Source organism: Microtus ochrogaster, chromosome 6 (genome assembly GCF_000317375.1).
Source record: "Microtus ochrogaster isolate Prairie Vole_2 chromosome 6, MicOch1.0, whole genome shotgun sequence".
In the NCBI taxonomy this organism is placed as follows: Eukaryota; Metazoa; Chordata; class Mammalia; order Rodentia; family Cricetidae; genus Microtus; species Microtus ochrogaster.
This window is the reverse complement of record NC_022013.1, coordinates 21,480,066-21,502,439: the sequence shown is the minus strand read 5'-3', so window position 1 is coordinate 21,502,439 and position 22,374 is coordinate 21,480,066. Positions and strand designations below refer to the sequence as shown.

Below are 22,374 nucleotides of genomic sequence, written 5' to 3'. Positions count from 1 at the left end.
GGACTTTCTGTTAGTCCCCAGAGTGCCCCCAGACAAATCTAAATTCACCTTGCCCCAGGATCTCTGGAACTTGAAGGAATACACACATTGCGCCTCTCTTGCTTACCACTGGGTTTGTGTGTGCAGAATCCCTTCTCCTAGCTTGGGAAGCTGGCATGCCCTTTAAGGGGTTCAGGGTGTATCTTAAAGGATTGAGCTTGACGATCTCAGTGGCTTATGTCAAACTTCGAAAGTGAAGCAAGATTTTCCTCTGATGGAATCTGTGCTCCACCCCTTCCTGGAGAGGTTGCAGGCATCCTTTCTTTGGAATACAAGATTTCTTCACCCCTTCAGCCCTCTGGAACTTGGAGGGAAACTTCTTTCAATCAGACAGGACTCAGTAGACAGCGCAACATGATCTGACTAAGATCCATTTATTTAAAATTAGAATCTGCTATAAAAACAGACAAACGGTACACCATTCCCAGAGGAATTGAATTACTTCTAGTTAACAATGAGTTCTATTAGAACTAATTTTAGGCGGTTATAAATAAGCTGGCCACAGCTTTCAAGAATGAAATGGTTGGAGAATGAGGTCAGGGGATTCCCTCTGAGCTGTTGGAAGGGTAACCATCAAAGGCAGTCCCTAGTTTCTTTTCCAAAGTCCTGTAAGAGACTTCCTGACTCCTGCAGGAGCCCTGAACTCAGAAAGAAACTAGAGGGTATCACAGCAAATAATGCCTGCGGCTATAAAGTGTGGCCAGTCCTAGAATGGAAGCTTCTGTTGGCTTCCCAAAGAAGACCCCCCCCCCCTTTATATAACATACTTTCCCTTAGAACACTCAAGTACTACAAAGTGCCCCTGTGGAAACAGCTTAAACATAGGTAAAAATAATAAATATTTTGCAATTATAATTATAATATTTGGCTTCTTTCTAAATAGTTCACAGAGAAGCTCACGGTGAATAAATAGAATGGGAGCTGAGGTATCAGAGGTAATAAATACTTTGGAGAGAGGTACAATGAGGTTTTCCAAGGAGTTGCGTCTGCTGGCTAAGATCTAGAGAGCTCGGTTTCAGCCCTGGTAGCCTGTAGACTCAGCACACACGTTCTGGTGTTTTAGCTTTTCATCTTGATGGTCATGTATGCTTCTATGCAGTTGATGAAGATGTCAAATTCATTCATGGCCTTGTAGACACCTTTCTCTTGGAGCTGCGTCGGGAGAGAAAACACCTGGTGAAGACTTAGTGGAGGGCTGAGGAGAACCTTGCACTCGGCTGGGCAGGACCCTGAACACAGAAGGCTCCTTGCTTTCTTGTGTTGGAACCTGAAGGACCTTGGGGACTCAAGGATTTGTCCCGCTGTCTTGGGTCCGGGCTGAGCTTCTCCTGCACTGTCTCCCAGCATTCAGCTCTGCCAGTAGTCAGGAAAAGTTGTTAGAGGAAGCAGTTTGGGAGCAGGATAGTTTCAGAGAAAGACAAGGAATGTTTTTAAAAAAAAATGCTTTGGGCTTTTAGGCCTACTGTCAAGGGATTCATGCCACTGATGCTGGAACCCTGCCAGGTGCCTCTGCCTAGCCCACGAAGATGATGTAGGCCACACGGCTTCTGGGAACTCGGGTTTAATGGGTTCACAGGCGGTTGGAAGTGTGAAACCTCATTTTGTTCGCCAGATGGAAAGTGCACTAGGACAAATGAGAATTCTGCTTCCTGCTCATTCTGATTTTGGGGGCATCCAGCCTGAGCCCCAGAGATGTGCCTGTGTGCATTAATTCATGTCTTGCTTTCTGCACTTGTGGGTTCCGCCCATTTCCCAACAAGGTACTTTCTGTACTTTCTGTTTCCTTCGTCACTCTCCCCAGCACCTAGGGCTCCGTGCTCATAGGTTGTCTGGTCAGTCTAAGCTGAGAGCCTGCAAAGGGGAGGCAGTCATTTAGAAACTGCTAAGAGACGCTTTGCAGAAAACAAATGTGACCGAGGTGGGGGTTCCTAACTGGCAGAGGAGGTCACACGATTTGCCGGGTTCCCACACTCCAGGTGCAGATTTCGGTCCCTCCCCGCTTCTGCCCTTTGGTGAGTGGACAGGGGTCACGTTACACACACCCTCTTTGCAACCCCCCCCCAAGCTTACCTTATTAAAATCATTCTTCACCTGCTCCACAGCCTTGCTTTTGTTTTCACAGGGGAGAAATCGATGCTGTAGAAGAAAAAGAGTGTGTTAATCGTTCTAGTTCCAATGCCCATGGCTTTGGGGGGCAGGGGACAACCTTGTTGTGTGATGAAGGGGCCAGATTCATCTCTCAGCTGCCAGGGAGAACTGAGCCCTGTTTGGTCCTTATCTATTATACTAGGGGCAGAGGAGAATAGCCCACGAAGATGCAATGTATGTCTTTGGAATCACTAAGATGTTTGCAAAGCATGGGTCTGAGCTCAGGTCTTTGTCTCTCAAAACCCCCAAAAATCTAACGTGTTTCACAGGCCTCTTCTTGTCTACCTCCAATCTCAACTGCCGTGTGCTATTGGTATCTGAGAGTGGAGATAAAGTCTCATCTACTGGGGCCAAATCCTCTCCGCTTAGAACTATTGCACAAATAGACTCCGCCTGCTTTCCCAGTGTCAGCGAGAGAAGAAAGCAGCCCACCAGCAGCCAAGGCAACACTTCAGTCAGGGACAGAGATGCCCTGGGTCTATTAGTCATGGATCCTGGTTTAGGGACAGTGGAGCCTCTGGCCCTTGGGAAATGCCAGGGAGAGTCCTGCTAGCCCAGTGTGTTGCTGAATTTGCTTTCCAAAAGAAGAGAGGAAGAGGTGAAAGTCTTCTTCTGCTTGGGAGCCTTAGTTGCCAGCCTGGGGCTCAAGTCCAAGAGATGAGGGAGCGGTAAGTGAAGCCCTGGCCTTCCCATGAAGAGAGAGAGGAGTAGCTAATAGCCCACAATGACTCACAAATAACAGGAAGGCTGTACGCAAATCTTCACGTGTGAGCGCCTCAAGGCCACCCCCACTCTTGCTCAGAGACAGACTAGCCCAGAGCTCTGACTAGAGGCGCCTGCCTGTGTGTCGGTTTACCTAGCCCCCAGCCGAGTCTGTGTGTGGCCAGGCTGAGCTGTAGAAGGTTGTTTGTGGGGTGGCTGCAAGGGGAAGGATTGGTCTGCTACTCACACAGCGCTGCAGCTGCCTCCTGAGGGTCTTCAGCTTCTCTCCCAGGGAGCTCAAATGCTCCTTGATTTCTGGGCCATGGTTCTCTGCCTGGGGCATCACCTCTACCAGGTAAAACTGGATCATTTCTGACAAGGTTTGGCAACCCAAGTAACCCTAGAGGCAGGAATCAAAGGTTGGGGCTTATTGAAATGATGGTCTTGTCGCAACTAAACTTGGTGGACAGTTTTGTCCCTAGGGAACACCCCCCCTGCACCCCGTCTCTCTCTAGTTACATTCTCTCCCTTTACCACAGAATGAGGTCTTCATAACCCTTGACTGCCGGCAATATGCTGACTTAAGGGCTTCCCACTTCTCCTTTCGAAAGCTCCGGCCTCAGACCCAGCTCCCTCTGTCTCAAACAGCGCCTCCCTTCCCTAACCACGCCAATGCTTCCCAGCACCCACGCAACTCATACCTTAAAGTCCTGCAGTAAGGAATCGGTGAGCAGTATGTTGTCCAGCTGGTCCTTCTTTTGCTGCAAGAACAGAAGGGGCATGAATGTCAGGGCTAAGGCGAACACCTGACATGCATGGCCTCCATTAGTAGAGGTTTGAATTAGTAATCCATGTAGCCCCGGCAAATATTGAAAGGGGAGTTTTAAAAGCAGGGTTTGATGGTGCTAGAGCCTGAAGTCAAATCAAAGTCCTCCCTCTTAGGATCGCATTATTTAAAAGACTTAGACAGGGAGAAGTCTGACCCAGGCCTCCTCTTCTTCCAGAGGAGCCACATCAGGTTTCAGGAGCACCTGTGGAACCCTTCCTTTCTGGAGTCCCTTATGGAGAGAGAGTCTCTTAGCTGCGTGCCTCTGCCTTCTCTGGAAGAGGAATCCTCCTATAATGCAAGTTCTCCATGCCTGGTGCTGCCCCAGATCTGAAGACTAAGCAGAGGCAGCATGTGCTTCCGACCACGGACTTTCGTCCCAGTCAACAAAATATGGAGCGTCCTTGGAAACTCACCAGAAAGTTCTTGGGCATGGGAGAGACACACATTTGCCTTCTGGGTGGCTTTTCCTGTGTGCCTGGGTTTAGTGTAACCCATAACCCACGGCTTAGCCTAGGACTCTCTGGGTCTAAGTCTAAGGGGAATAGATGCTGGGGCCAGAGGGGGAGCAGGAGGTGGGAGCAGGAGGTGGGAGCGGGAAGAGGAGCAGGCATTTCTAACAGTTCCATCGGAATGTGTACTTCAGGCCATCCCAGGAAGAAAGGCCAGGCATCATACTCACAAAGAAAGTCTTCACCTGGCTGAAGGCTGTTCGCAGCTCTCGGAGCATGTGGGTCTGACTGACAGGGAAGTGGGTGCAGTTATTCCCATCCCGGGTGTGCTGGCCTCTGCTGGCCCCCATTCCAGCCAGTAAGAGCACGCAGCAGAGCAGGGCTGAGCCAGGCATGGTGGAACTCTGTCTTCTGCAAGGCTGCTTGCGGCTCTGGTACTGCAAGAGCAAGCCCCTAAAGTGTCCCCCTCTCCTCCCGTGTCCCTCTTTTATACTGAAGGTCAGGGGCCTCTCCATTTAGAAATTTCCTGGCAAAGATTATTCAAGCTCCTCCTCCCTCTTCTAGGCCATGAAGTCAAGCTCCTCCTCTTGTAGGCCATGCAATTAATTCTTTCTTTTTTTTTCTTTTTGCATTGTAAGCAAAAGAACTGTTAAATGAACTTCTGCTTATAGCTATATTTAGATGAACTACCTCGCTTTTAAAGAGTGTGTGTGTGTGTGTGTGTGTGTTTTTTGCTTCTCAATACAAAAAGTCTCGCTTCCTGGGGCCAGACAGCTGTTCTATGTTCACACTACAACTGTGAGTTCCATTCACGCACTCGTTGGTCACAATGACGTGGATAAATGGGCTATTTTAGAACATATTAGGATTGAGAAATAATCGGTTCCCCCAATCAACCTGGGGCGAAGAGCCGCTACTTCTTGCTGAGTAGGAATTCACCTTAGCATGCAGTTTCCTCAAGGAAACACTCATCTGCCACTCATCCCTAGAACTCACTCTCTTCTGCTTTTTCTGTCTCCTGTTCAAGACTCTGCCTTGAAGTGGTGTGTGTGTGTGTGTGTGTGTGTGTGTGTGTGTGTGTGTGTGTGGTGGGACAGCTGGTTAGAGTCGAGTTCCGGAACCTCCTCTGGCTATTGCTTCATTGAGAGTCTCAAGGTTCTAGCATGGGAAGTTAGGGCAAGGTGCTCAGACTTCTGGGGGGCTTGCCTCGCCTGTCAGGTAGCCCTCCCATGGACCTGTTTTACAGGGTCCCAGGCTAGGAGATGTGTAACCTGTCCAACTACCTATCATTGCTGAAGGGCAGAGGTGGTGACATTAGTACAGATACCTGGGAAGTCTCTGGGAATCCTTTGGTTATGCCCAGATGTTCCCTTCAGCAGGGCCTTCTAACTGAGTTTGGGTGGAAAGAACACTGGCCTGGAGTCCTCTTTGGCTTTCTTCACTCTGTACCCTGGGCAAGTCACTTGTCCTAATACCTGTTTTCTGCTTGACCCAAGGGGCCATGGTACATGTCCGCTTGGCTAGGTACTCCCCTGGTTTCTCCAATCTCCTTCTCTTCCTTCAATTCGGAGACTTTCCAAGTCTGCCCCATTGGAGAGGGTTACTACGGCAGAACTAGTGGGCCAGTCTTGGCTGATGTAGTGCCTGGTGGACCAGGATCAAGGGCCCTGGCCTCTCCTCCCAGCACTCCATGAAGTGCCAATGCAGAAACTTGCTAACTGTGGAGGGAAGAAGAATCTTCCAGAAGCTGAAATGGAGTTGACTCAAGAGCTGCCAGTCCTGTGTATTACAGGCTGAGTTCTACCAACCATAGGTGCAGAGCAGGGGGCCAGGCAGGCCTCCATTCCTTTCACTTTCTCCTTCCCCTTTGACTTCTGGGTTCACTGGGATGCCTGTTTCTGCACGAGGAAGCAACCCTCGCTCTGAGCTGCATGTTTTAGGTGTAGACACAGTGCCGCCGACCCGGTAAGCCAGGGGACCTGAATCCCAGGTGAGGCGTGAGGTTCTCCTTGACTCAGACAGCATGGACCCTCATGACCCTTCCTCCCAGCTGTGTCCTGTACTCATTCCACTGGGACAGCCATCACCCTCTGCTGCCATCCTGCACGTCCTTTGTCTTCCCTAGCACTTTGTGTGTCTACAGAGGCAGCAGCTGTCCTTGGGACTGGCACTGGACAGCTCTGATTCAGGGCTAGAGGCTGAAACACCAGGAAGCAGAGGTCTGGGAGTCCAATTCCAGGGGATAGGTGGCAACTCTTACATCTTATAGTTGTTTCTTCTAGAATCTTCTTTTACCTATGCACATCAAACTATTTCATAATACTTTAACTTAGAACACAAATATATTAGCATGTACTTAATTATAGTATATAGTCTATGCATCATGTTTATATATTAGTATCTTAATAGTGTCTGAGCATATACTATTAATATAATTAGTTTGGAATATATTACTATTAATATAATATTAGTTTTATGAATATGCTATATGTTACTATATTAATATGTCACATGTGTTTACAGTCCACAGTCTCACTGTGACAGGAAGAAGAGAGATGTATGAAAGTTATGTATATTTCTTGTTAATACATATTCAACTAAACGGGGTTAGGGTTGGGACCTGCATTCTTTATTCATTTGGAAATGCATAGCCAGCAATCCTCAGCCATCTGTCAAGTAGTTGGCCCTTCCTTTCCCCACTGGTTTCAAATTGTTGCTCACTCTCTCCTCGACATTTCAGATTCTAAACGGTCCTCAGTAACCTCAGGTGAGCGCCTTGATGCAAGTCTGTCTTTAGCCAAGGAGGGACCATGCCGAGCGCATCTATCTCAAGTCTGGGAGGACAATTGCTCCACCGAGAAGCCTTTGGCGCACGCTGGGAAAAGCCCCAAAGCCACAGCGCCATCTGAGACATAAATGCCAAGGATTGCATGGCAGAAGGGTTGAACTTGGGTTTCAGGACAAGGGAAGTGCCCACGAGGGGGAAGTGAGAGCGGATGCCTGGGGAGAGAATGGCACAGACTCAGCCTCTGAGCTGTTTGGATCTGTTAATCCAGAAAGGCATAACCGTTAAACATCAATCCGTGCATTCCTTGGGAATAAATGGCCTGAGTCAGTCCCGAACCTAGGGAAGTTGAATTTAAATAAAATTTCCCCTGGGAGATCAGACAGAGGCAGTGGGAGTGGGGTGTGGAGGGCTATGTCTCCTCTTGCCCTTGTTCCAAAATATCCCCTATTTCTAAATGTCAGCTGCCAATGAAAGTGTGTAAAGCACGGCTTACAAAGAGAGTGTTTGTCTGTCTGTTTGACTAGGTTTGCCTCTCTAGCTGAGGAACGGCTCGGATGCACCCTCTTCATCTTAACTTCCAGAGCTCCAGGATGGCACGTTCACCTTGAGATCTGAGTTTTTCAGAATTCTCACCAAATAAACACGGAGGCTGGCAGCCTCTTTATGGTGTTTCCCTCACACATCGCCAGGCCCTTTGCTGTGTTCGGTCTCCTTCCCATCCATCACTGCAAGATGTCAAGATGCCGAGGAGTGGTGAAGTTCAGGGGCTCTGCTTGGTAAATCTCACATTTAAGCTGCAGCGGGATCTGGGCAGAAAAGAATTGTGTGTGTACACAGGTGCGCACAAGTAGATTTTAGAGAGTCTTATGTACAGTGTCCAGGACCTTATGAGGAATAGAGTCATGCCCAGCAAAAATGGCATCTCTCTTGCTATAGTTGCCTCATGCCTTTCTGCAATTCTAGAGGACAGTCTGGGAGCCCTGTGTGTGCGCTGGAGGTGCCAGGGAGAGGCTGAGGGACCCAGGTTGCAGGACACAAGGATCATCAGATTGCCTGGCAACAGAGTCACTGTGGAGCACAAGTGTGTGATACAGGTAGAGAGAATGGGGTTGCTTGGACCTGATCAAAAGTCTTTTAAGATCTTGATCTTATTTGCTATTAGTGGTTGACTTTTTTGGGTGGGGCGCAGGGAGAGGAGACCAGGGAGATGTCTCAGCCCCAAAGAGTGTGTGCTGCTCTTTCTGAGGACTGGAGTTTGGGGCCCAGTTGCCAGCCACAACTGCCTGCAAGCAACTCCAGCCCTAGGGGATCTAAGCGACTTTTCAGGTCTATGTGAGCATCTTTATCCATGTGGGGATAGCCACTCATATGAATATATAACACACACACAGAGTTAAATAAATAATAAAAATCTTCAAAAAACCCTTTAAAAGGCTGATAATGGGAGTTTCATTTCTTCTTATCTAGCTTGTAAAATAGTTTCGCTTTAATTTTAAGTGAAACTATCTTAAGTGTTTTACATTTCTAGTGTTTCCCGAATAACCTTCATTAGTGACCTGGACAGAGTTTCCCCAGTGGTTTCAGGGCATCCGACTCCCCTTGTAACACACATACACAGTGTGGCTATGTAGGAGCCCAGGGGACGGGTCTCCCGCCAGTGGCTTCCTCAAAACAACCCCTCTGACTTTGGTCTTGTGTTCTTTAGAAATATTTTGGAATGAAGACCTGGAGGGTCAGAAATTTAGGAAGAGCCCAAGTTAAGGGTAGCCTCAGGGCAAATCAAGCCAGGGTTATGCAAACGGCTTGGATGCCCTGAGAACTGTGGCCTGCAGATGTTGCAAAGCACAGCGGAAGGGCAGAGCACTGGACAGCCAACATGGAATTTCCCTTTGTGAAACTCTGGTGCTACATAAAGCAACTTGTTTGCTTTACTCAGGGACCAACACCTTGTTTTCCAATGTCTCACGTTTGTCTCATCAGAGATATCAGGTCTTATTTCTAGCTACTCAAAGGTGACAACCATTTGGGCAGTCTCTGTGATCATTCAGGATAACTCCAGGTACCTGAGCCTGGGGCACCAGGGGCCTCTCTCAGCTGCAGAATTTGTCCTTTGATGGGATTTGGTTTATGCAGTTCTTCTCTCTATGGTTGATACTTCAAACCTACAGACAGGGTCTTAGCAGGGTTGGCTTCTAGGACTGTGACTTTAGCCACCACACAGGGGTTCATGATTAAAAGGACCTTTCTTCACAGGTTGAGAACCTCTGATGTAGTATCTTAATTAAAGTGTTCTTTCTGTTATGTCATCTTTGGCTGGCACTGTAGACAGATCCACCATCCACCTTAAAGTTGATTTGTTCGTTCCTCCCTCCCCTCCACCAATCTATGTCTGACTGATAACTAAGTCCTCTGGATTTTTCTTCATTTGTTCGTGTCTCCTGATCTCTAACTCAGAGTGATCTTTTGTGGACACCAAGAAGACTAGGACTCTTTTCCAGTGGCTCCCAGCTTTTCTTCTTTTGATAAAATAAAGACTGGCTTGAAGCTCACAATGTGAAGTAGTTGGCTTTGAACTTATGATGCTACCCATTCCTCTACCTCCCAGAATTCATCTTATGCGTTTAAAAAGATTGATTTTATTTCTAATTATGTGTATATGTGTGTGGGGATGTGTACATGTGAACTTGAATGCCCATTAGATCCAGAAGAGGGTGCTGGAGCTAGAGTTCCAGGTGGTTGGGAGCCTACTGATGTACGTGCAAAGTTGGGTCCTTTGTTAAAATTATTTGTACTTAACCACTGAGCCATCTCTCTAGGCCCAAGATTCACATTCTTTTTTTTTTTTTTTTGTTTTGGTTTTTCGAGACAGGGTTTCTCTGTGGGTTTGGAGCCTGTCTTGGCACTAGCTCTTGTAGACCAGGCTGGTCTCGAACTCACAGAGATCCGCCTGCCTCTGCCTCCCAAGTGTTGGGATTAAAGGCGTGCGCCACCACCGCCCGGCCAAGATTCACATTCTTAACACTTATAGAAACTTATTTACCACTTGACCCTGTCCATTGCTCTGCTTTCAATTTTCTACTTTCCTCTGTAATCTAGCCTCTTGGGGTTTTGCTCATTGTTTTCCTTCAAATGATCCAGACTTTCTCTACCATAGGCCTTTGAATAATTTGTTCTTCGTGCTCTCCCTCTTCATCCCTGCTGAGTTCTTTCAGCTTAGATTCACTTCTTTATCTGATTTTTCTTTTATTTCCCAGGCCAGGCCAGATCCTCTGGGGATCTTGTACTTCAAGGATCTTGTGTTATTTCTGTATCTGATTCATTTCAGTAACTGTGCATGTGATGATAAGATTGTTTGCTCCCCACCTTATTACTGTAATCAGCATAGCTCAGGGCTCATGTCTGTATTGAATCATCGTTATTTGCCCATCGCACAGCTCTGGATACATGGAAAGCTGTGGCAGTTAACAACAGGGCTGTTGCACAGACAAACTTACAGCAGTTGTAATAGCGCACACAAGACCTGAACAAATTCAAGCCAGACAAAATCCCAACATGGAGATGGGGGGGGTGAAGATGGGCACGAAGCCCCACCCCTGGGTAAGGACCTATTGGCAATGGATAGCTGTTCAGTGAGGGACAATTAGTTTTCTTTAAAGGTGTAACCCCTGGTAGATCAACTGGTCTTCGGGCAGGCCCCATACACAGGAGTATTTGGATAGCACAAATGGGACTCAACAGGTTTGCAGAAAGAGGAAAAACCTGGAGTTGAGTGGACAGGGAGGTAGGGAGGGATCTGGGAGGAGTCAGAGGGATGACTATACGTAAATATATTTCATGAGATTCTCAAAGAATGAACTCAAACATTTCTCAAATATTTGGTGGTTGATTGGATGACTTCTTGAAAATATGTTCAAGTTGGTCTCAAACTCCTGAGCTGCTAGAATTATGGGTGTGCCCCTCTACATCTAGCATGGCTTCCCAGAATTTTGTACCTCCAAGTGGGTCCATGTCTGTTGCTATTCCATTTCATATAAAGCAGAGGATGGGTTCATTTGGAGAAATAGCTATAACTACAAATGGCATGCCTAGTTCCATGAATACCTTTCAGTTAAAAAAAAGAAAGGAAAAAGTTGACCTGCCTACACACCAGCCTCTTCCAGAGGGGTATTAACCCAACCTTCCCTGATTGCTGGAATACAAACAGTGCCTCGTAAGGAGGAGGTCAGGAAAGAGTGTGGGTTAGGCATTATACAATCCATACTTCTTCATTCTCACACGGGTAGAAATGATAACACAGGGAAGGAATGATACTCCCAGGCGCTACCAAGGTTAGCTCCAGAGGTGGGATCTAAGCCCAATCCTCCTTCGTTTATTAGTAGCTAATTCTTGATTAAGTAGTAAGTGAGTTCTTGGGGCCCACCAACATTTGAAACATTATTCTGGGATTTGTGCAGTGCGTGGATTTTTGTGGTAATGAGGAGAAACTAAGGGTCTGAAATTAGGTTTTCTCTCATCGAGCGCTATGACTCTTCTGCACTCGTTACACCCAGCCTCGCGCTTAAGAACTGGCTTTGAGGTGGGGGTGCTGAGTTAGCTTTACCTCAGGGCAATGGTCAGGCCTTGACTGAGGAACACGAAAGCATGGCTTCTGTTTTCTCACCGTAGCACAACACACCATCTCCTTCTAGAAACTCCAAATCATCCTAGTTCTTGGATCGGGAGCTTCAAGCCGAGATCTTTGCTATTCTGGAAACTTCTTCCTCTGGGAGTCGGAGGGTTGTCAGAGCCAGTTGTCAAAGCTATGTTGAAGATCTAGAATTTCATGGTCATTCCCCTCCCCCCGCTCCCCTCCTCCCCACTTCCCCCCCCCCGCAGTCTATGCCCCTTGGCAGAGATTAGTTGGCACCAAAGGTTCCGACGTGTATTTTCCCTGCCAAAACCCCCGGTCAGCACAAGACCAGGCCCTTTAGTTTCTACTAGTGTGTGTTCCTGCCCCTCTCTGGAAGTGCCATTCTGTAAGAGAAAGAAACCTTTTCCTGGGGGCAGCTTTTGCGTGTTCACCTGTGTTTCCTTCTCGCCATCCTGGCCCCCAGTGCTTTGAGGTTGCAGTTTCGTTGTGAGTCAAGCATGCTGAGAGCAGTGGAAACCAGAGAGGCCTTCACGGAGTGGCAGGACATGATGCTGCCTTTTCCTCAAGAGCATGGCCAGGGTGGCGAGCGGGGTGTGGGAGGGAGGTGGCGGGTTTCTCGGATTGACTGTGTCAGGGAGAAATTACTGGAAAACCCTCGAGAGCACCACATCTATTCCGAATGGCAGACACTTTCTTAAAAAATAATTTATACACGGTAGGGTTTGGCGGAGTCTACCTGTCATCTTAACACTCGGGAATTGGAGGCAGGAAATTCACTAGTTAAGACAAATCTGGGCTACAGACTGAGACCCTGTTCTAACAAACAGTCTCCAACTATGAAACAAGCAGCTAATCCACCAAATAAGAAAGTATGAAATGGCTCACACCGTGCTGGAACACACCCACGACACTTTACTATCTGCTGAGAAGCAGGCCTGGTCCAGATCAAAGCCCTTTGGTGTGATTGGCTCAGGGTTGAAGATTCAGATGACAGATTTTCTTCACAAAGGTGATTTGGGGATCATACAGGGTTCTTCTGACAATGTACAAGGAGGCTAATTTGAGAACTGGCTCAGTTTTGGTGGGGCTGCCTGAAGCTGTAGGCTTTGAGACATTAAGGTTCCCCAACCCTTCTATCATATCCCATTGAGAAAAGGAAACAAAAACATTGACAGGCCAGCGCTGGAAATAGGCTGTTTGACAGTGTGGCTGAATCTCCCACCATGTAGCCAGCGCTGGAAGCAGGCAGTTTGTCAGTGTGGCTGAATCTTCCACCATTTAGTCAGCGCTGGGAGCAGGCTGTTTGACAGTGCGGCTGAATCTCCCACTACATAGGATTTATGCCAGTTTTCATAGGTCCACAAAGGAAGCACCACAGAGCAGGTGGGCTGGAAATTCACAAAATAGAAGCAGACAGAGAGCATGCAAGAAGACCCTGGCCGCCGCCAACATAGAAATGCTTTATTTCTATAGATTTGAATGGCAACCTTTCTGGTCTTTCCTTATACTTGATGTGAAACAGAGCAGCTTCTCGAGAGTCAGGGTCAAGTGCAGGGGTGGGAAAGAAGCATGGAAAAGAAACAGCAACAACTGATTCAGAGTCTGGAAATGTCAATGGCCGCAGAGCACACAGGGTTGGACAGGAAGCTGGGGTGGTGAGTGGCAGCCTTGGCTGAGCAGAGCGGAGGGTTGGTGGGATTCAATGAGGGACGGGGAGGCCCTCAGACAGGTGAAGTTGTGGGAGCCTTTCCAAGTGGGTTATCAGGGAGAGAGTACAGAGTGATAGGGAGTGCCAACATGGTCTGTTCCAATGTCACCTAAGCTAGTTAGAGGAAGAGAGTCTCCTGTGCACATCTCATGGAACCCAACTCCCAAGAACCTAGCTGAGACTGGGCTGTAATCCAGTTACACTACAGACTAAGAGCAACCAGCTTTCCTAAGGAGTTTTCAAGGAGATGTTGCTCTAGGTCTTAAAAGAGTAACCTTGTGGTACGGTTGAGCATCCTTTTGGTATATGCTCAACAGCGGTATTGCTGGGTCTTGAGGAAGGTTGTTTCTTAATTTTCTGAGAAATTGACATACTGATATCCAGAACAGCTGTAAAAGTTTGCACTCCCACCAGCAATGGAGGAGTGTTCCTTTTACCTGACATCCTCTCCAGCGTAAGTTGTCATCGGTGGTTTTGAGCTTGGCCATTCTTCCAGGTGTAAGATGGAATCTCAGAGTTGTTTTGGTTTGCATTTCTCTGATGGCTAAGGATGTTGAGAATTTTCGTAAGTGTCTTTCAGTCCTTTGAGATTCCTCTGTTGAGAGTTCTTTGTTTAGGTCTGTACCCAATTTTTTTTATTGGATTATTTGTTCTTTTGTTGACCAGTTTCTTGAGTTCTTAGTATATTTTGGTGATCAGTCCTCTGTCCAATGTGGGATTGGTGAAGATCTTTTCTCAATCTGTAGGCTGTCATTTTGTCTGACATGTGCTCAACCATGTTCATAGCAGAATTATTTGTACTAGCCAGAACCTGGAAACAACCTAGATGCCCCTCAACCGAAGAATGGATAAAGAAAACATGGTACGTTTATAGAGTACTACACAGTAGTAAAAATTAATGACATTTTGAAATTTGCAGGCAAATGGATGAATCTAGAAAAAAACCATATTGAGTAAGGTAACCCAGACCCAGAAAGACAAATATAATAGACAAATATAATATTTGTCTAAACAAGACAAATATAATCAAAAATAGTATTCACTTATAAGTGACTTTTATACATAAAGCAAAGAAAAACCAGCCTACAGGCCACAATCCCAGAGAACCTAGACAACAGACAGGACCCTAAGAGAGACATACATGGATCTACATAGGAAGGTGAAAAAGACAAGATCTCCTAAGGAAATCGGGAGTGTGGGGGTCATGGGAGAGGGAAGAAGGGGAGAGGGGAGGAAAAAGGGGAGTGGAGAAAATATATATATAATTCAATAAATACAATAAACATTCATCGAAAAGCCCCAAATGACTCTGACCGCAGCATATGAACACATGCCTGGTCTGAAGGGTCTCCAGGTGCTAACCTGTGTGTTATAGGGCAGTGGTAATGGAGATCTTGGGGCTGGGGAGGTGGAAGAGCAAAAAATGGTAAGATTTGTAGAGGGTGTCATGTACAAGCTGGCCTCCTCGTATCTCTGCTGCTGAAATCAAGAACCCTAATATATTTCTTACAGGCAAACTTTATTGTAACTGCAACGTGAGAAAATGATAATACCCCTGCCCTGGCACAGAGAGAGGCTGATGGCCTATGGCCTATGTTTTACTACTGGAACTACACAGTGATCATCAGAATGGCTATGGCAGTTGGCACTACCTCAACTGGGCTTTCCCGTCTCAGCCCCCTGAAATGGCTCTGAACACCTCAAGGCTGAGGAAGAGGTAGTCTTCCACCAGCTGAGACCTGTCTGTGGGTGCAGATGCTGGTAGAGACTAACCAGGTAGGGTCTTTTGGTAGAGGCCCATAATGGGTGGTGGGACTTCTGCTCATGATGACAATGGCTAAAACTTCTGTTTCATTTCATGTGAAGTCAGAATACTTTAGAGTAAACCTGGAGGGGGCTGGGTGGGAGATGCTGGTGCCTGTCAGACCACACAGAGTCAGAGTTTGTTCTCATGGCTATAAGTGGTGGGAAAAATGGAGTTTCAGGGTACAGGGCTTGGGTAACCATGATCTGAGTCAGAGAAAGGATGTGAGGGATGCTGAGCCCTTCGCACTGACCCCACCATGGTCCTCTGCACTTTCCACCTCAGCTCAGCCAAAGGCCACGTGCAAGTTCAGCTGCAGCTGGTCCTTATTACTGTTAACATTTTGAGGTTAACCAGCTAACCCTGCATACATGGTCCCTTCCAGCTCCTGGGCCACGAGGGAAGTCATTTTAGATTTCTGCATAGCACAAGCCAGGCCCACATTTTCAGGGTACTGATTTCTTCACCAGATTCCCACTCTTAAGCGCCTAGTGACTTCGGAGACCAGCTCAGTTGTTCAGGTCAGGACCATACCTGGATGCTTTGTAGTCTTTCTTATAGGTTCTTCGTGCAGCCCTCTGAGCAAGATCAGAAAGTTCCTGCTGCTGCTGGAGGGATTTGTGGGTCTCCAAGCATGACCGTATTGGTCAGCAATGGCCTCCCCACTCACTTCTGGCCTTCCACACCCTGACTGCCTTATCTTCCGTGAGATTTTCTTTAATAACGTGATCTCACTGGAATTCCATTAAAAAACAAATCCTTGGCTCTGCTCTTGTTGACGGTGAGGAGACCAACTTTGCTCCATCATGCTTGTGCTGCCGTGACATTCTCCTTCATCCGAGGCACAAAGCATCAGAGCTGCCTGGCTCTGACTGTGGACGCATATTTTCGCCTGTAAGTCGCATTCTTCAGGTATTCGTCAGAGTGATGAAAACTTGGTCTATCACAGTGGAATTGAGAAGGATGAGATGGACAGCGGGTACCCTCAAACAGGGGAACAACAGGCTTGGCTCATTCTTCCTTCCGAAAGACCGACAGACACAGGCACACACGCATATATAAATGCACAAAGGACCTTTAGGGCTGCAGCCCCACTGGTGAGTCAATACCAACAAAAAGAGTATTTCTGGACATCTCATTAGCGTAAGAACCTCTGTGGCTCTGTGGGTTGCTTTTTTTTTTTTTTAAAGAAATGTCACACTCATTTGCAATCGGGAAAGGTCAGCTACACTGAAAAGTCATATAAATTCCTGTATCAACAATTATTTTAAATTTACTTATCTGTCTCTGTGTGTGTATGAGCTTGTGAGTGCAGGCTTCCAAGCAGGCCAGAAGAGGGCATAGTAGTCCTTGGAACTGGAGCTACCTAACATCAGATGCTGGGAACCAGACTCCAGACCTCTACAAGAGCAGCATAACCTCACAGGTGCTAAGCCATCTCCAGCCCCAATCGTCTAAATTCTAAATAGCACCTTCTCACTACTCAAAAGTTCATATGACAATAAAATACATGTGTGATAAGTGGGGCCTCGGAAAAGAAGCCCAGCTGGGCCTGCTCATGGTTAGACACACGGTGGCAATAGTAACCTTTTGAGTGGGTATAATTTTTACGTGCCAAGTGCCACACTAAAGCGCTTTAAGAAAATAAACTATTTTGTAATTAGCAAAAGAAAAAAAATCCTTCAGCACTCATGACAAACTTGACCACCCTTGAACACTATGTAGAGTTAGGAAGTAATTTTTCTCTTCTACTCTATTGTGTGTTTTCATTTTGACCTTTGGACCAGAATCCATGTTTCATGTGTGCCAATAATAGAAAGGAGAGAGTCTAACTTGGTGTGGCTGTTGGCACATTTTAGTTAGGATATGCTTTTAAGATTCCCAGATTGTAAGGGTTTTGTCCCAGAAAAAAAATAAGAGCTGGTGTGATGATTTGAATGAGGATGGCCCCCTTAGGTTTATATATTTGAATTCTTGGTCCCCAGTTAGTGGAACTGTTTGGGAAGACTAGGAGATGCAGCCTTGCTGGAGTAGCTGTGGCCTTGTGAGGAGAGGTGTACCACTAGGGTTTTAGAGCCAGAGACCCAGGTTAGGATCCATTAGTTTCTCCTGTGTAGATATGTCACAGAACACCAACCCCCTGGATTTTTCTGTGCCACGTGATTCAGCCTAGTAGGTAATACTTGCTTTTCTTCAGCAGCAACAATTGCATCTACAGGAATTGGTCCTTTTCATTAATCTCTCTAAAATCTCCCTTTGTTCAGGATCTTTTTGGTCCCACATGGGCCTCCCTTCTTTGTGTAATAGCTGGGCAAACACACTGGCCTTTAGAACTTAGCTACCTTCTCAGCCATGGAGACACCAGCATAGACAATCACATGTGTTCATCACATGTGTACTCATGCGCATGTGTGCTGGGCGGTGCTTGGAGCACTCCTGTGACTAATAGCAGCCAGCTGCCTGACTGTGTGATACAGTACGATGCATTCTGAGTGGGGCCCTGGACCCCCGCTGAAGGGGTTCTCCCTGTCTTAGGTGCTTCTCCTTCACGCTTCCGTTTTCTCTACGGGTGCCATTTCACTTTGTCTGACAAAAGCCCCCAAATTTACCCAATTGTTAATATCACTTATAGCAGTATAAATTGAAGCCCAGGAACTCTCAATTCATGATTAAGGCAAAAGTGTGAGCTCAGATCTGATCCCCAGACACTTTAAAACAGTGATGCCATTCAGATGGGTGGCAGAGCAAACACTTTGAGCAACTACCCCTGAGCACCCAAGCACCCCACTTGGTAACTGCCAACCACCCCTCTCTCTTTCCTTCCAACCCATGTGCTTCCCAGGACACCCATCCTTCCAATATAGTGTTCTGGGGAAACTTGTCATGAGCTTATGGCCCCTGAAAGCATTCTCCAGGAAGCCACCCCCAGATTCCAGTAAGCTTCGGAGGCTGGAAATAGCCAGCTTAAAGCCAAACGCTATCACCCACACTTCAACCCGTATATGAGACACTGGAGGAGTTCTCTGAAGTAGAAGGGAGCTAAGTAGTCTGGACAGGCCTTCAGGGCTTGACCGTCACGCTGATGCAGTCCGTGTCTCTTCTTCTCCGAAGCCTCCATCAAGCCCAATGATGCTAAAGGTTAGAAAGTTCCTTCCACCCAGGACAACCATCTCCTGTGTCGCTGTTAGCAGCCTGGTATAGCGACAGAATTTAGAGAGATCATTGAAACCTCACATTTTCCCTGGGAGGTAGGAACAATCCAAACGTTTTCTGGATAACTGGCACCCCAAGGTCTCAAAGACCTTTCGAGAGCATTAGGTCATTTATTTCCTGCCATCACGAGGCAGGGTTACCACAGCGCTTTTACAGAATGGGGCAAACAGGCTAGCTGACGTGTGCAGGCCTGGGTGTACACGGTAAGACTCAACTACAAGTCAAATGCTTGGAGCTATCAGAGTTGGAAAATGGGGGATTTCTTTTCTAGTTTATCCCCATAGCGTGCCCCTCTTTTGTTTCCTGGTGGTGGAGTAGGAATTCAAATTTTAATGTCTCGATAATGACTTTATTGCTTTTGAGACTGTGGACCCAATAATTTCTAAAATGTTGCAAAATGCCCTCTTCTCTTCTCTTCCCTAAGGAAAATTCCAGCTCTATAAGGCTTGACCACCCTCTGACTGCAGCCTGCCTGGGAGCATGCAACATCTCCCCAGAAAAAGGGGAAAGAAAATCAAACCAACCGATTAAACAAATAAAGAAAAACCCCACCCCCTACTCAACAACCACGGGAGGTCAACAACATTGTTTTCCCTGAGCCAGCAGCATCATGGAGCTCTCTTTTCCACCTTGGCTCAGTATAGGTTTGGCTCACTTGCTACTTTCCTTCTTCTCAATGAAGTCAGACTCTGACATGGGGTTAGGGCTCTGGCAGGTGTCAGGAGTTTTACAAATTTATCTCCGGCCGGACTTCTCTGTTTTTACCCCAGTGCCCTCTCCTGTAGGTCAGGTGACCTGTCATCTGGGCAGGTGGAGCCAGAGATGCAGGATGGGCTTCCTGGCTTTGTCTTCTCCAGAACCTTTTAGGCTGGAAGTCCTGCAGGCAGGGCAGAGGGCAAGGGTTGTGCTTCTAAAGGTTTCTCGTGAGTGGAGGATGACTGGAGCCATCTTTGGGATCTTTTCTGTGCTTCTCCTCCCCATGTGTTGCTTATGTATGTAAGCCATTTCTGGAGAGGGGGCTTTCCCAAGCCTGATCATATTTCCCATCATGGCAGGGAAGTGGCTCAGTGTCCATGACACTCACTAGTAACCAGATTTCTAGTCAGAGTGCTGAAGTTGCTGCCCCCTCTTCTCTCCTGGTAAGCAAGGTAGGATAGAGAGAACTGACCTGTGATCTTTTTGGATTCGTCAGGACAAGGCCGGGACAGTTCCCAGTGACACTGGTGCTAGGGTTGGCCAGGGAGTCTTTAGATCTTCGTCATAATTCCCTGCTTACTGTCCCCAGCTCCATTTCTTCCCGTATTTCTCCCCAAGCCCCCCAATACCCCTTTGTCAGCCTTCAGTTATCAAAGCTTCCCTGTGGTTTTCTTTACTGAGGACCCTCCCTCCTGTTCCCTCCTATGCCTTTTAACCCCACAGCCCCCATTTTCATAAAGGTAAGTGGTTAACTAAACACTTCCGAAACAGATTATAATCTTCCTCTTCCAAGAAAATGCCTATAGTTTAGATTGGTACTATTTAAACCAGTGAACATTCCTGGTTATGTGTATATGTCTATGCATCAGACTGGAGGGCAGGGCTTCCCCAGCTGCCTGGATTTACTACCCTTGCTGATGATGTAAAAGCTTCTAGTCTAGTCATAGGCAGATGCTCAGAGATTGCCTCATCTTGGGAATATCCGTGGCTTCTGCAGGCCGATTCTGAGATACCTTTTCTTTGGGAAAGTCTGGGAAACAGTGTAAAGCATGATCTTGGAAATAATATACGATCAGCTTTCCAACTGCCTACCCACGTGCTTAGGAAGACAACACTGATGGGGTTTCTGAGCCAGGGGCAGGTCTGAATTCAATCCCTCCTCCCATCTCACATCGAGAACGGCCTCTTCCATCTTAGTTAGCACTGATGTTTGAGCTCAAACAGGGCTGTCTCCTGAAAAATGGGGCAACAGAAGTGGAGTGATACCTTGGCTACCCATGCTGGGGTTAGTGTATTCATCTTCCCTCAAGAGTTGTTTCCAGGGGGCTGGAGAGATAGCTCAGCAGTTAAGACCACTGATTGCTCTTCCAGAGGACCCAAGTTCTATTCCCTTTGTTGTCAGGGGTTCCTGTCCCATCCGGTCCTTGTCTTGCCCGGTTCCCACAATCCTTAAATCCCAAAGAAATTACACAGAGGTCTACATTAGTTATAAACTGATTGGCCCATTAGCTCAGGCTTCTTATTAACTCTTATAACTTATATTAGTCCATTATTCTTGTCTATGTTAGCCATGTGGCTCAGTACCTTATTTGGAGAGGCAGTCACGTCTTGCTTCTTCTGTGGCTGGGTCATGACTACGGACCAAGCTTTCCTCTTCCCAGAATTCTCTGTTCTCATTGACCCACCTCTGTTTCCTATCTGGTTGTCCCACCTATACTTCCTGCCTGGCTACTGGCCAATAAGCGTTTATTTAAAATATAATTAACAGAATATAGACCATTGTCCCACACCAGGTACCCATATGGCAGCTTACAACTCTCTGTAACTCCAGGATCCAACATATCACACAGATATACATATAAGCTAAAACACCAATAAAATAAAAAAAGAGTTGTTTCCAGGACTGAACCTTACGTGTCACATGTACGTTTAGAATAAATAACGAAAACAAAGTGAGAGCTGACCTTGAAACTCCTCAGGCCTGCTTCTAAATGGATTATCCATCCTTTTATCCTCTCTGTATTTCGGAGAGGTGATTCCAGTGCCTGTAATTAGCCCACATTACAGCTGGAGCTACAGCCCAGGAAAGCATGTGTGTGATCTAAGTCCACACATCGAACAAGAGTCAGAGTCAAGATGTGAACTTGAGCAGTGTGGCTGTAGAAACTCTACCGTCCCTTAAGAGAGTGGATGGAAGGAATGGAAGGGACACCCTTGGCATGTCCCTAGCTAGAAAAAGTACTCCCTGCCATCCTGTGTTAGTTGCCTTGCACCAGGAATGTTTGTGCCTCAGCAACAGTGGGGTGATGGCCTTTCCAGCTCAGGTAGAGTTCAAAGGACTTGAGCGTGGGAATGGGGATGAATTTGTGGGGTACGCATAGGCCACTGGTGACCTCCTGGCCTGGCTGGCCTTTCCTTCAGGAGGGCCAGCACCCCCTTTCAGCACATCTGCAACTTGTTCCTGACTAGGCCTTCAGCAGATGATGTCTGTGGCTCCCGGCACTCCAGTCTCCCCACCTTAGATAGAGTCTGTTCTTGCATGGACCTAGGGGACAATTGTTTTTTTAAAATAACATGAAATAGTTGAAGACAGCTACCTTGGGGCATCTCAGAGCCAGGCCTTAGAAGGAGAAAGCCATGAATCAGGAGTCATGTAGCAACACAGGGTTTTCCTTCAGGCTACTTTGGTCAACGTAGCTCCGTGGGAGGGATTCCCCATGGTTCGCCTGGCATTTGCCCGCTGGGAGACTCTTTCGATTCCCCATGTCGCCTGACTCACCACAGCCCCCAGCTATCAGACTCCATCAAGGGGCTACTGGAGAATTTGATTGGGTCACTACAAGGATGGGTAGAAAGCTGGGCAATATACTACATCCAAAATACTACAGCCTCTGAAAGATAGGACCTCCACCCACCCTCCTCTTCACACCTGGAGCCTCAAAATAGGAAAAACACAAAGGCAGGAAGAAATTATTAAAATAATTATCAGTTCTTTTTGACTCTCAAGCTCTCTTGAATTAGTCATAGCCACAGCTTGGGTACTTCAGATAACACCCCGCCCCCCACTCCCCACCTCCCTAACAGTGTTAATTAATCACATTAGCCAATCATGGAGCTCAGAGGAGCACACTGAGGATGGGAAAGAGGCTGCACAGGGGCAGGCTTGCCGCCAGGTGTAGGGGAAGGTCCTTGAGTCAAAGGTTGGTGTGAGCCATCATGCTGAGCCTCCAGGTCAGACTTCTGGGCGGGAGCGGGTGTGGGTCATGACTCTCAGGAAGTTGATGAACAGCGCCCTGGATACCAAGGCCTGGTCAAGCTAATCCCACCACCATTACAATCAGGTTACTTTTTTTTTTTTTTTTTTCTTT

The 22,374-nt window shown here is 47.1% G+C and overlaps 1 protein-coding gene across 1 annotated transcript; it reads right to left on the bottom strand.

Annotated features, from left to right (window-relative positions):
• Positions 1-1,098: 1,098 nt before the first annotated feature.
• On the bottom strand, positions 1,099-4,562 carry Il10 (interleukin 10). Its single transcript, XM_005348317.1, has 5 exons — positions 4,398-4,562; positions 3,591-3,650; positions 3,137-3,289; positions 2,110-2,175; positions 1,099-1,191 (listed from the first exon to the last, which is right to left on the bottom strand). The coding sequence occupies exons 1-5, from the start codon at positions 4,560-4,562 to the stop codon at positions 1,099-1,101; spliced, it is 537 nt and encodes a 178-aa protein (XP_005348374.1).
• Positions 4,563-22,374: the final 17,812 nt, after the last annotated feature.